The sequence below is a fragment of the Hipposideros armiger genome, unplaced genomic scaffold (genome assembly GCF_001890085.2).
Source record: "Hipposideros armiger isolate ML-2016 unplaced genomic scaffold, ASM189008v1 scaffold_0, whole genome shotgun sequence".
NCBI classification, from domain to species: Eukaryota; Metazoa; Chordata; class Mammalia; order Chiroptera; family Hipposideridae; genus Hipposideros; species Hipposideros armiger.
The window spans coordinates 4,648,340-4,661,553 of NW_017731350.1; the positions used below are offsets into that span (position 1 = coordinate 4,648,340).

General features: G+C 39.1%; 1 protein-coding gene across 7 annotated transcripts in view; it reads right to left on the reverse strand.

Moving 5' to 3' along the window:
- Positions 1 to 1,832: 1,832 nt before the first annotated feature.
- The window catches only part of FAM228B (family with sequence similarity 228 member B), a 33,947-nt gene continuing 22,565 nt past the window's right edge, over positions 1,833 to 13,214 (reverse strand). For all 7 annotated transcript variants that reach the window (XM_019649142.1, XM_019648999.1, XM_019649300.1 and 4 more), the window contains 7 exons: positions 11,761 to 11,829; positions 9,878 to 10,069; positions 9,150 to 9,230; positions 6,974 to 7,061; positions 6,723 to 6,879; positions 4,834 to 4,941; positions 1,833 to 2,108 (listed from right to left, as the gene is read on the reverse strand). In XM_019649142.1, the coding sequence (XP_019504687.1) occupies positions 1,913 to 2,108; positions 4,834 to 4,941; positions 6,723 to 6,879; positions 6,974 to 7,061; positions 9,150 to 9,230; positions 9,878 to 10,069; positions 11,761 to 11,829 (891 nt within the window). In that variant the 3' untranslated portion in view covers positions 1,833 to 1,912. The remainder of the gene's footprint in view (positions 2,109 to 4,833; positions 4,942 to 6,722; positions 6,880 to 6,973; positions 7,062 to 9,149; positions 9,231 to 9,877; positions 10,070 to 11,760; positions 11,830 to 13,214) is intronic.

Below are 13,214 nucleotides of genomic sequence, written 5' to 3' on the forward strand. Positions count from 1 at the left end.
GGGGGTAGGAAGGATGAGAGGGACAATTTTGAGAAGTCAGAGAAGGCCTCTCTGAAGAGGTGACATCTGTGCAGAGGTCTGAGTGAACTGAGGAGCTGAGACGTGGAGAGATCTGGGGCAAGCATCTTCCTGGCAGAGGCAAAAGCCTGAAATGGGAGCGAGGTAGGCAAGTGCAGAGAACAAGAGAAAGCCAGTGAGGCTGGAACATAATGAGTGAGGAGGAAGAGGCGGGAGGCAGGACTGCAGAAGAGACAGGTGCCCGATCATATAGGGGGTTAGAGGCATGATAAGGGGGGAAAAATCCAAAATGTCAGGGGCGGCCATTTGAAAGTTTTGAGTAGGGGAGAAATCTAATCTCATTAACATTTTTAAAGAATATGGCTGCTGCATGGAGAATAGATTAATCAGGGGTGAGAGCGGAAGCAGGAGGACCAGTGAGGAGGCGAGTGCGCTAGGCCAGATGAGAGCACAGTGGCTTGAGCCGGTGATGGTAGCGAGGAACCAGGAGTGAACGAGCCGACAGAGCTCATTACCTGTTACACATGGCAGGTGAGTGAAAGCAAGGACTCAACGACGATGCCTAGGTTTTTGTCCTGATGGGGCCTGGTTGGATTATGGTCCTATTCAAGAAACTAGGGGAAATTTGGAGTGAAAGCAGGTTGGCAGGAAGAGGAGCAGAAGTGCAAAAGTAAGAAATGATCCTATTTGGGGCTGGTTAAATTCAAGATACCTACAACCATTACAGTACATAAGGAGGGTTTGTAGGGTATGATTGTAAAGCAGCATAAATTTCTTTCCTCACCATCCATTAAATCTACTCTGTTGGGGTAGCTGTTCTGCCCCACTTTCCCCATTTTACTTTCCTCACTGCACTGACTACTAGCTCACAGGATATTAAATACTGATTCATTTGTTCATTGTCTGTCTCCCCCATCATAATCTAAGCTCCTCGAGATAAGAGCTTTATCTATTTTGTTTAACACTGTCTCCAGCCCCTTAAACACTACCTGGCTCAGAATAGGCACTTGTTACATTTTGAGGATGAAAGGAAGCACATTGGAGGGTACTAAAATATGACAGTAATAGGAGTTAAACCACAAAATAGTTTTAATACATTTACTATGAGTGAGGGGGGAAAAAAGTAGCTCTTTTATTCTTTACGGTGGGAGTGGGGACATAGAGAGACAGGCAAAAAGAAAAAGGAAACACTGACTGTCTACTCAGACCAACAAACCGTTCCCGTGTTGATTTCTAACTGGGAGAGGGGAGGGTGGGCTGTGACTGCTCCTGGAACCCACTCCTGAAAGAGGCTACACTCCAGAGCCCTGGGACACAGCATGTGGAGAAGAGAACGGAAGGGGAGAAATGGCCCCTAGGCCTGGAGGGAAGTCGGCCAGGCTAGACCAGTCACGTGGCCACCAAGTTTAACTGTAGTTACACTAGGATGAGGAGTCTGTGCTCAGCGAGCACCGATACTTCTATACATTTTACATTGTAAACGTTGAGGCTTTTACTTTATTTCTTCAATTTTACTACTTTAGTATATAGTCCTGTAGAAAACGTTCTGCCTGTCATTGCTGGATTAAGGGGAACAAACGTTTGGGCCTGGTTTGGGTGTGGCAAGTGGTAAATTGGTAGTGAGATGGTAGAGATGGTGGAGAGAGAGACGGGCTCAAACTCAGGAGGGAGCGAGGTGCCCCATAGCCCACCCACTAGAGGGCACCTCCGCTGTGTAGGTCCCAGAGGCAGCTCTGTCCATTCCCTCTGAGAAAGGAAACCTGCCTCAGTCTCTCCTACTCTCTCCCTCACCTTTCTTTTTCTTTTTTGGTGGGTGGGAAGGGCAGGTGCACTGCCTCCTCTCTTCCTAGAAGCCCGCCACACGGAGATGCTCCCAGCTGCTCAGATTTTGGTATCAGCAGTTGCTGCCTTGTGTATTGCAAAACGGGACTCCCGCAGCGCTCACCGCGTCCTGGTCATCATCCCACTCTTCCTCCTGGCCAGGGGTCAAGGAAGGAAAGTGCCCCTCAGAGCTGTCCTCCTTAGGACTTGGATTCTTTCCCTCCTGACAACACAGAGGCTCTTTTTCCAGACAGCATGACTCCTTGTTTCTGTAGGGAGGGAACCAGAAAGGAAAGAGTTCTCGTTAATGGTGAACTCAATTGTAGCATTTAATTTTTTATTTAAATCTGATGAGTTCTATATGAATTTGCATGTTTTTATGAAAAGGAAACCCAAGTAAATGGCATTACTTGGCTCCAGTAATATTTTCATCTGAACTCTCTTTGCTGCCTAATAAGCTGAGTGAGGGTCTTTCAGAGTAAATGGCCGTTCACAGAATTGTCCATGTGCCTCCCCTGGGCAGGTCTAACTGTGCCAAAGACAAATATGCCTTCTCCACCCCTGATCCTCATTCACAGAAGAGAATCTAATCTTCCTCCTGCTTATCCCAGGGGGAGTTCATAGACTTAAGCCTTTAGTCTAAAATGTAAGCCATACGTACTTCAACAGTGCAGTATTCTTCATGTCTAGGTCTCACTCTGCTAGGAGAGGTATTTGAGGACAAAACCCCTCCTTTTATACCACAAACAGAAATTAAATAGGATTAAGATGTTTATTATCCTAAAACCTGACCCAAACAGGTCAGTCAGAGACCATGGCAGTTAAAGATTGCAGAGGAACTTACGCTTTTGGAACCTAGTTATACAAGAGTGATCTGAACATTCCATCTTTTAAGGCTTCAGCTGCCAGGTGAGTAGTAGGGCTTCGTGTCAATACTTCCCATCATCCCTCAATCTCAGCTCCCATGCAAAAAGCAGCAGATTGTCACACCACACCTCAGACACACCGAGAAGCCCACAATGGCCCGCTCCATCTCCAGCGGTCATCTGTTCCTACTGTAAGTCACTAAGTTCCTCATGAGGCAGTGAGTAGTTCTGTCTGCTGGCCAGGCCAGCACCAAGCATCTCTAAAAGCCCCCAGCTTCTGCCACACTGTATTTATTCATCAAATTCTGAACCTATTCAGAAAAAGGAAAAGGAAACCACTGCAGCTTACTTGGGGGCTTTTTAGGAACAGAGAATTGTAGCCAGCCTCCTATGAGCTCATATGAGCTCATTTTTCTTCCACCTTGCCAGAGTCTTTTTTTATTATCAACAGCTTTACTGAGACATAATTTACACACCATAAAATTCACCCATTTTAAGTGTCCACACCAATGATTTTTAGTATATTTACAGAGTTGTGCAACCATCATCACAATATAATTTTAGAACATTTGTATGAGTCCAAAACATCACGCTTATTTACAGTCAGTCATTCGTTCCCAGCCCCAGCCCTAGGCCACCAGTAATCTGTTTCCTGTCTCTATAGATTTGCTTTTTCGGACATTTTATATAAATAGAATCATACAATAGTCTTTTGTGATTGTCTTCTTTCACTGAGTATAATAGTTTTAAAGTCCATCCATGTTGTTGTAGAATGTATCAGTACTTCTTTTCCTTTTAATTGCCAAATAGTATTCCATATGTAAATACATCACGTTTTGTTTATCCTTTCACCAATTGATGAACTTTTGGGTCATTTCCAGTTTGGGGCAATTGTAAATAATGCTGCCATGAACACTCACTCAGGTACAAGTCTTTATGTGGACATGTCTCCATTTCTCCTGGGTAGAAACTTAGGAGTTGAATTGCTGGATCACATGGTAATTTAATGTTTAAGCTTTTGAGAAACTGCCAGACTGTTTTCCAAAGCCATCACATCCTTTACATTCCCTCCATCAAAGTCTGAGGGATCCCATTACTTTTTATCAGATAGTTAACAGGTTACACACCTTTAACAAGCTATGTGGCTATGTGGAGAAGTCTCTTACTCTTAATTCCATAACCAGTTCATTGAGATGATTCCTCATGTTGCACACACAGGAGTCTGTACCACTTCTCTGCTTATAACTTCTCTTCACTCTGGGTACAATACTGTAACAGCCACTACCCAGCAAAACTAGTCCAAGATACCGTTTTTACTGCTCCAATTAAAATCTCACTTTGAATATGAGTTGTTAACAATGTTTTCCTATGTCTGTGCTTGTTAGTTCTAAATATGTTAGCTATTCATTCTTTAAAACCAGAGCTGGGCTGGCCGAGTGGCGCGTTGATTAAGAACTGGCTTGGGACGCCAAAGGGCCTCGGTTCGGATCCCACATTAGAGGGCCAGTGACACTGCCCTCTACAGCTAAGATGCTGAACAACAGCTCAACCTGGAGCTGGGCTGCAGTGAGTCGCCGGCGCTGGTGTAGGCCTGCAGCCCCTGTGGCAGTGGGTTGCCATGAGCTACCGTGTGTAGCCAGCAGCCAGCGTGAGCGGCCAGCAGCCGCAGTGAGCAGCCGTCCAGAANGCCATGAGCTACCGTGTGTAGCCAGCAGCCAGCGTGAGCGGCCAGCAGCCGCAGTGAGCAGCCGTCCAGAAGCCGGCGACTGATCTGCCTCGCCCGGGAGAAGCGCAATGATGGTGCCAACTAGGGCCAGTGAAGCAACGTCCTCCACAACTAGAATGAAGAACAAAGAGACAGAAACTTGTCTGTTCCCCTTCCCCCAATTCCCCAGCGCTGCTCCCATCCCCCAATTCCCAAATTAAAAAAAAAAAAAAAAAAGACCAGAGCTGAGGACAGTTGCCGCCTCATCCAGACACAGTGGTGGGACATGCCTGGTGTCATTCCCCAGGAGTCTTTCATATGCCTGGGCACTGACTCCAGCAACTTAAAAGGATGGCAAAGGGTGGAAACATAGCCAAGCATCTTAAATAAAAGAAGAGCAAAGCTATAGAACAACAGGCTTACTTGTAACTAACTGCTTTTTCTTCTTCCTGGGATTCCAGAAGATGAGGAGGTCTTGCCGAGGGTTTCAAATCAAAACTAGTAACGTTAAAATTCACTTTCACTTTTAACCTTTAACAAGATAACATGCGTGAGGATGTTTTGAAAACAATACTAGCTTATACTCTTCCAGAAATTTTTGTTATATATTGACATCTATGTATATTGTCCAAAATACCATAACTTCAAACTTGTGTGTATTTTTGGGTGTGTAAGTTGCTGAAACCATGCTGGAGATTGGTTTACTGTTGACTGAGAAACTAGACTCAGCTAGGCAAAGTTTAAAGCACTCCCTACACACTGGGAGTGCATACACTAACGTAAAAAGAAGCCATAGAGACTGTGCCATTTACAAGCATAAATATAAAATGTGTTTCCCAGAGAGAACCCACACAACTCCATTTCCCAGCCTCTCTTGCCATAAGGTGGCAGACAGGTGCCTTTAGATCCTTCCAGTCTTGCCCCCACTCGAGAGTAGAGTACGGGGGTGATACTGGCCCTCAGAGGGGCAGCCATCTGCTGGCACAGATCACAGCAGAGCTGGTGTGGTTCTGAGGCCAGCAGCTGGAGCAGCACCCCCCTGATTCTGCAGCTTCCTGATCATAGCAGGAACAACACATACCTCTGCCAACCAGTTCTGCACGTGAGTTTGGGAGTTATTCCTGAAACTCAGCCCTGTTTCTTAAGACCTCCCAATGATTCTGTGAGCAGTATAAATCCTCAAAAATGGAATCCTTTTGTAGTGTAGATTCAGTTGTCTGAAACCAAGAGCCCTGGCCATTCTTCTAACTAACATGCTCAGCACACCTGGCATGCAGATGTCCATACAAAGAATTCATGGAAAGGATCAGTCCAGCCCTAATTTAATCAGAATGTGTTTTCCTAGAAAATGTGGATTTTTAAATGTGATTTGAGTAAAAGAAAATAAATGGGTATAGCAAACATCTATATTAGTGTGCAAAGCATTATTAATGACAAAAGGGGTTTCTGTATTAATATATCTGAGAAGGGCATTCAATCAAAAATTTACAAGACATGCCCCAAAAAGACAAAACAGAATAACCCACTGTCAAGAGATAAAGCAATCATCAGAACCAGATTCAGAAATGACCCTAATGTTGGAACAATCAGATAGGGAATTTAAATAACTATGATTAATATATTAAACAATCTAATGGGACAGTGAACAACATGTATAAACAGAGAATTTCAGGGGAAATGAAAACTGCAAAAAATCAAATGGAAATACTAGAAATAAAAATCATCACATCAGAGATGAAGAATTCCTCTGATAGGCTCGTCAGTATGTGAGACACAGCTGAGGAAAGACTCAGTGAACTTAAAGATAGGTAAGTAGAAATGGTCCAATTGAAATACAAGGAGAAAAAAAATTTTTAAACAAAGAGTATCTAAGAGCTATGTGGCTATAGGACAGCATCAAATTGTCTAACATAGATATAATTGGAGTCTCAGAACTAAAAACAAAGAATGGGGCATAGGAAATATTTGAAGTGACAATGGCCTAGAATTTCCCCAAAAAATAATGAAAGATATCACATCACAGATAGAAGAATCTAAGAGAACCCTAACTAAAATAAACAGAAAGAAAAGGAAAAAAATACCTATACACATCATAGTCTAGCTAATGTAAACCCAAGACAAAGTAAAAATCTTGAAAGTACCCAAGAAAAAAGAAACATGACATACAGAAGAACAAAGACAAGAATTACAGTATATTTCTCATTGAAAACAAATTTTAAAAAGAATCATAACTAAGACAAAATTTATATCTCTGTCTCAGAAAGTTTTCCAATTCCAATAGGTTTCATAATTTCTATAATGTTAACCATTACCTGCTCCTTTTACAAAATTCACTTTCTATGTAGCTTGTAGGCAGTTTAAGCCACTCATTTGGAGTCATAAAGTGCCTTGTATTAGAAATTCTTGGGAATCTGGAGTACATTTTGGCCTTCTCAACCTCTTTAAATTCTTTCATCGTATATATTTTGCCTGCAAGAAGATCAGTAACCTAAATTAGCACACTTAAATGCAATTCCCATTATTCCAGGGTTATGAAATCACATAACAATTAGAAAGTAAGTACCAGTCTCACACTGAAGGAGAGTTCTTTTTTCATCATCTTTGTTATATTGTGCCTTTTTCAAAGGATCACGAAGTGGTGGGATGGTAACCTACAAGAAAAGCACTTCTTTGAGGACTGAGTTTCAGGTCTGTTTCAGTCAACCCTAAATATCCATTTATGGCTGTTATGCCAGAAGAATCAAGGATACAGTATCTACAAACTAATGTTAGTCTAACCACTATTAATATATATTTAACCATAACTGAGATAGGGCACTCCAATACATCTCCTATCAAGACCCTCCAGCTGTGGTTAGTTTAATAGCCTCTTCAGATCATTGTGGATATTCTTTTTAGATACCAAACCCAAACTCCACAAGTGATAGTTTCTTAAAGGTTGGTTCTGATGTAGAATCTGAAACTATATCAATAAATTATTCAAACTCTGCTACATTAAAATCCATTGGTCTGACTTGAACTTGGAATGGATCGTTCATCCATGTCATGAATTGTTTGTTTGGAAAAGCTCGGATCACTGAGTTATGTGAAATCTTCCAAATGTTAATACATTTCATTATACAGTAATCACATTCATTAATATTATTACCAATGCCATCAGTAAAGTCTTTGAGTATTGGGATGCTTTCACAGTCCTGACGGTAAATATGATTTTTCCAAAATTCAAATTTTTTGCTTAAAAGCTCACATTTTGTCATCGGCAACAAATATTGTCAGTTGTTTTTCTTGAAGTGACAGACTCATTTTGTGAATTTTCCAGAAAATGTCTGCCAAATACCCAAGATTTAATAACCATAGTTTTAAAAGTTATTCTTTCAAGTAAAAATGGTGTTCCATGAAAAAAAAATCAGCCAGTTTAGCTCACAGTTCAATCATACTGTTTTTCAGTATGCAGCAGCAGTGTTCTTTGCATAATTCCCATTCATCACACAGAATATTAAAAAGGAGCAAGAATTAATAAAATTAATAAGTTTTACTACTTGATCAAGAATATTAAGTAAAATTGAATTTTTTTTACTGCAAATGCATGACAATAAAGAATATGAAGTATATTTGGTAACACTGACTTAAGTTCTTCTAAGTCACCAGCAGTCTTATGCACCATTACTTTTGCACCATCAGAGCAAATGTCAACACATGAAAAAGGCAAATAATATTTGGCACCATTAAGATTTGGCCGAGTGGACCCCTAAAAAGGTTTCAGGGCTTTCACAGGTCTATGTACTTCACTTTGAGAACTGCTGCTGTAATTTCAGTGTGCTCAGCTTACCTTAAGATGTCACCTCTCAGCTTGATTTAGAAAGACAGCATGGTAAAAGAATAGAGTGGAATTTGGGTATCAAAAAGATCTGGTTTCAAGTCCCAATATTGCCCCTTACTAGCTATCTTACTAGTTAGTACGCTGTCAGACAATTAAGTTCACGAACTTGTAACGATGTTGTTAACTTTTTGATATCAGAGGGATTATTCATTATGAATTTGTACCAACTGGACAGACAGTTAACCAAGTTTACTATTTGGGAGTGCTGAAAACGCTGCGTGAAAAAATTAGACGACCCGAACTTTTTGCCAACAATTTGTGGCTCTTTCATCACGACAATGCACCAGCTCACATGGCACTGTCTGTGAGGGAGTTTTTAGCCAGTAAACAAATAACTGTAATGGAACACCCTCCCTACTCCCCTGATCTGGCCCCCAAGACTTCTTTCTTTACCCGAAGATAAAGGAAATATTGAAAGGAAGATATTTTTATGACATTCAGGACATCAAGGATAATACAGCGACAGCTCTGATGGACATTCCAGAAAAAGAGTTCCAAAATTGCTTTGAAGGATGGACGAGGCACTGGCATCGGTGCATAGCTTCCCAAGGGGAGTACTTCAAAGGTGACCATAGTGATATTCAGCAATGAGGTATGTAGCACTTTTTCTAGGATGAGTTCACCAACTTAATTGTCAGACCTTGTTATCCAATTATTATATAATATTTTCAAAATTTTCAGAGGTTTAATTTACTTTGGACTTTGGATTTTTTGTTCTTTTTCTACAATATGGAAATGAGAAGCTATTCTTAGGATGCTACTACATTCTTAGGGAATCACTAAAGGGTGACTCATATATTAGGGCTGCTCAAAAAAACCAACTACATAATTCGAGTTAAAATAAAAAAATCTATCCTACCTTCAGAAAATTCACGTCTTCTTTCCTCACATAAAAAGGATCATACTCTTTTGGATCATAATGCTCTATAAATGCATTTCCCTATAGGAAGGAAATAAACCACATATAAGAACAAGAGATGCGCAATTAATTTTTAGCATAACAGGACTTGTGAAACATACAGTTCCATTCTTGTACTTCAAAATGGCATCAGTGACAAATGCAAAAGAGAAGGGAAGACCAAATTTGAAATTATATCCAAGTAATAAATACTATAGTGATAAAAGGAATTTACTTAAAATTTGCAAGATTTTAATAAAAAATGTTGGAACACTGAAAGATTTGGGAATTTGTTCTTACATGCTTGCTGTTCAAACATCTCAGATCTCTTTAAAATGCCAGGAGAACAGAAATATTTTATAGCTTTGTAAATAATCAAGTTCCAGAACAAATGTGTGTGTGTATGTGTGTGTCCTGAACCTAGAGTCCAAATTGTTTTAATTAGTATATAAAAGTAATAGTTACATGGGAACAACAAACAAGAATGATCCTAATGTATTCATCTGAATCCAGATCTAACTTCCCCCCTCCATCATTTCCACATGTCCTGGATTTAAGAATAGTATATGCTACAACTGAGTGTAGATTACACATATGTAGAGTAGAGAGGGGCAGGCTGCTTGGATAATTATAAAGATAACCATAGTTTTTAAAACAACTGAAAAAAGTATCAAATGATCTCTTAATACCTTTTTATTTACATATTTTAAAAAACTATCTGATTCCTCTTGTCTCCTTTGTTTAATCTTCTTATGTGAACAAACTTTTTCTAAAATTTTCTTCTGGAGAGGATCTGCCACACGGGCAACCCATCTTTTATATAACATCTCTTTTCTTCTTGCATTTAAGAAGTCATGATGTTGTAAACACTTATCTAGTTCCTAGTAAACAATGATAGAAAAGACAAATTATGTTAAAGCTTTCTTATTCTAAAATTTAAACTGCATTTATATTCCTAAGAATAATCCACAGTCATTCATTAATTCAGTCATTTACTTGGCCTCTACTGTGTGACACACACTATACTGGAAACAAGGAATACATGGATAAATTAGACAACATGCCTTCTCTCCCTGGGGAGACAGACTACAAAACAAATCTACAGAACAGTGGGAGGAGAGACAATACAGTAAGTTATATATATGTAAGAGAATTAAAAACGGGCTCAGACAGATACTTACTGCAGCATTGTTCACAATAGCCAAAAGGTGGAATGGAAGCAACCCACGTGTCCATCAACAGATGAATGCATATAAACAAAATATGGCATATACAATGGAATAATACACAACTATAAAAAGGAATGAGGTTCTGATATATGCTACAACATAAATGAACCTTGAAAACAATATGCCAAGTGAAATTAGCCAGCCATAAAAAGGCAGATATTGTAGGATTCCACTTACATAAGATACCTGGAATAGGCAAATTCATAGAGACAGAAAGTAAATTAGAGGTTACCAGAGGCTGGGAGAGGGAAGAACGGGGAGTTATTGCTTAATGAGTATGAAGTTTCAGTTGGGGTGATGAAAAAGTTTTGGAAATAGGTAGTGGTGATGGTTGCACAGATCCATCTATTTGGAAACAGCAGTGATGGTTGTACAACATGTAAATGTAATTAATGTCACTGAATTGTACACTTAAAATGGTTAAAAATAGCAAATTTTGTTATATATATTTTACCACAATGGGAACATGATTAAAATTTTAAAACTTCCCAAAGTGGGAGACCTTTCAGATGGCCTTAAGGAATGAAGAATTATCTAGGAGGAGAAAGGATGACAGAAGGTGGAAGAATATTCTGTGGGGGGAAAAAAAGAGACAAAAGCAGAGACAGAAGTGTAGCACAGCCTGGCCCAAATGGCAAGTAGCCTGCAGAGAAAATGCCTGATTTAGGCTACAAACTACATCATTCTCAACAAAACTTATCCACCTTTTATCTAGCAAATGAAATTATGTAATTAGTAGGATCAACAAGATAAAATTCAAAATGACAGAAGAAAGACAAAAAACCCTGAGAGCTTCCTTCTTCGTGGGGATTATCCCTCTCAAACTTCAGGTCATAGAACACTTCAACAATCTAAATGAATAGCTCCTTTCCCTTTTAAACAACTCTAAAATAATTCTTAAAAACAAAAACAGGTTACCCACTCCAGGGTTTAATGTACTTACATGGACATGTGTCTTATCTTATAATTAAACCCATCCTGCTACAGTTAGCTTTGTTCTTACCTAGGTATGTCTGAGTAATAATCGGTCACTGTGTTCCCATAACAACTCTTAAAGCTGTTGAGAATGCACAGTGACTCCATGGAAGCCCCACTAAGATGAAGGAACAAGTGAGAAGGGAAAAACTCTTATAAGGTATCTGTGAAAGAATCTCCACAAAGTATAGGAAGAGAGGAAGTCAATTAAAGCAATCTCAGAGACCTCTTAAGGTTAATCCTAGTGGCTAATGAGTGTTTTTAATTCTGTTTTCTATATTTTCTAAAATTTTTATAAATACTATGCACTACATATAAAATGGGAAAAAAAATATTTTTAATTGACACATTCTATAGCCAATTCTTACCTTAATTACATAATGTTCTCTATATAATATTGATGTCGTAGCTACATCAATATCTTCACTAGCTAATTCCTAAAATGACAGAATGAAAATTTTAAAATTAAACCTTAAAAAATCAAACTATTAACGCTATCTTGACTCATTTTATGTGATAGAAATATCCCTGGAAAGTTCTCTGTAAATCCAGTTTTTGTACCTAAAATCATATCATAAAGTATTTTTAAAGCATATTTGAATCTTTTTTCTTTAAGCTACAGCTCATTCTAAGGCAAAAAATAACTCAGATCAAACATTTTTGAGTCCCGACAATGACAAATGACTTGCCCAGAGTCATATGGTTGGTAAAACACATCTTTTTTCACATCTGTAAAATTCTTTTACCTTTACAGGTTAAAATGGATAAAATGAGGCTTCTATTTGAATTCATTTGGTCGTTAGTGAACTCTGTTTGAACTCATTTTGTCATTATAGCTATCAAATATTAACATTTTTATATACAAGTCACACTTTCAGATTTTAAAGCAACACAATCTTCAGGAAATAGTTCATAACATTAATTTTTTCCATTTTCATAATAAATCTTCCACAATTACCAGAAAATACAAGAGGTTTATTTCTATAATACATGTGAATGTAATTAATGTCACTAAATTATATACTTAAAAATGGTTAAAAACAGTATTATGCTATATACAAGGTGTGATCAAACAATATGGTGAATGTTTAAATAAAAACAAATTTATTACAGTAAAAGTAAAAAACACATTGCCATTACTCCTCCTCAAAATACTCCCCCTCGCTTCAAACACACTTATCCCAATTAATTTTCTGTGTTCTTTCTGCCCCACAGAGTTGCCATCCTGGAAAATCTGTTATTCTCTAAACCAAGATGGGTACTGACTTAATATTCTAGACAAAAATATAAAAACCAACAACCTGAAGACACTAGAGACTGACCAAAAAAGCAGGGAGAAACTAGACGGTAGTCAACACTTGGAAAAAAAGAAGGACAGTGGCCCCTGAGAAACAGAAAGCAAACTAAGCCCTATAGTGGCTCAGTTTAGTACCTGGAAAGAATTTCCAAACTGGCACAGAGATGGATATCTGGTAGAAACTAGCTGTCTCCCTGAAATGGAAGGGAAGCCGGGAGTCTGGAGAGGCCAGGGCAGCTATCATTCATAGGGCAGAGTACTAGAGGGAGGAGAGTTACACAAAGAAAGAGCTTAGGGGACCAGCAGAGGGTTAGGTGTATAGAGGGTTCCCCTGGATTCCGCTGCTGAATGCTGAGCATTATATGCAAGTGGAGAAACTACCCAAAGAAACACTGGGCTGAGAAGCACATGAAAGGATTAGGGGAATGATTCCTAGAGGTGATACAGCCCCAGGAGTTATTCCCCTTAACATCAACCATAGTGAAAAACTCCATGATTCACAAAGCACAGAGTTGAGTGCTTGGA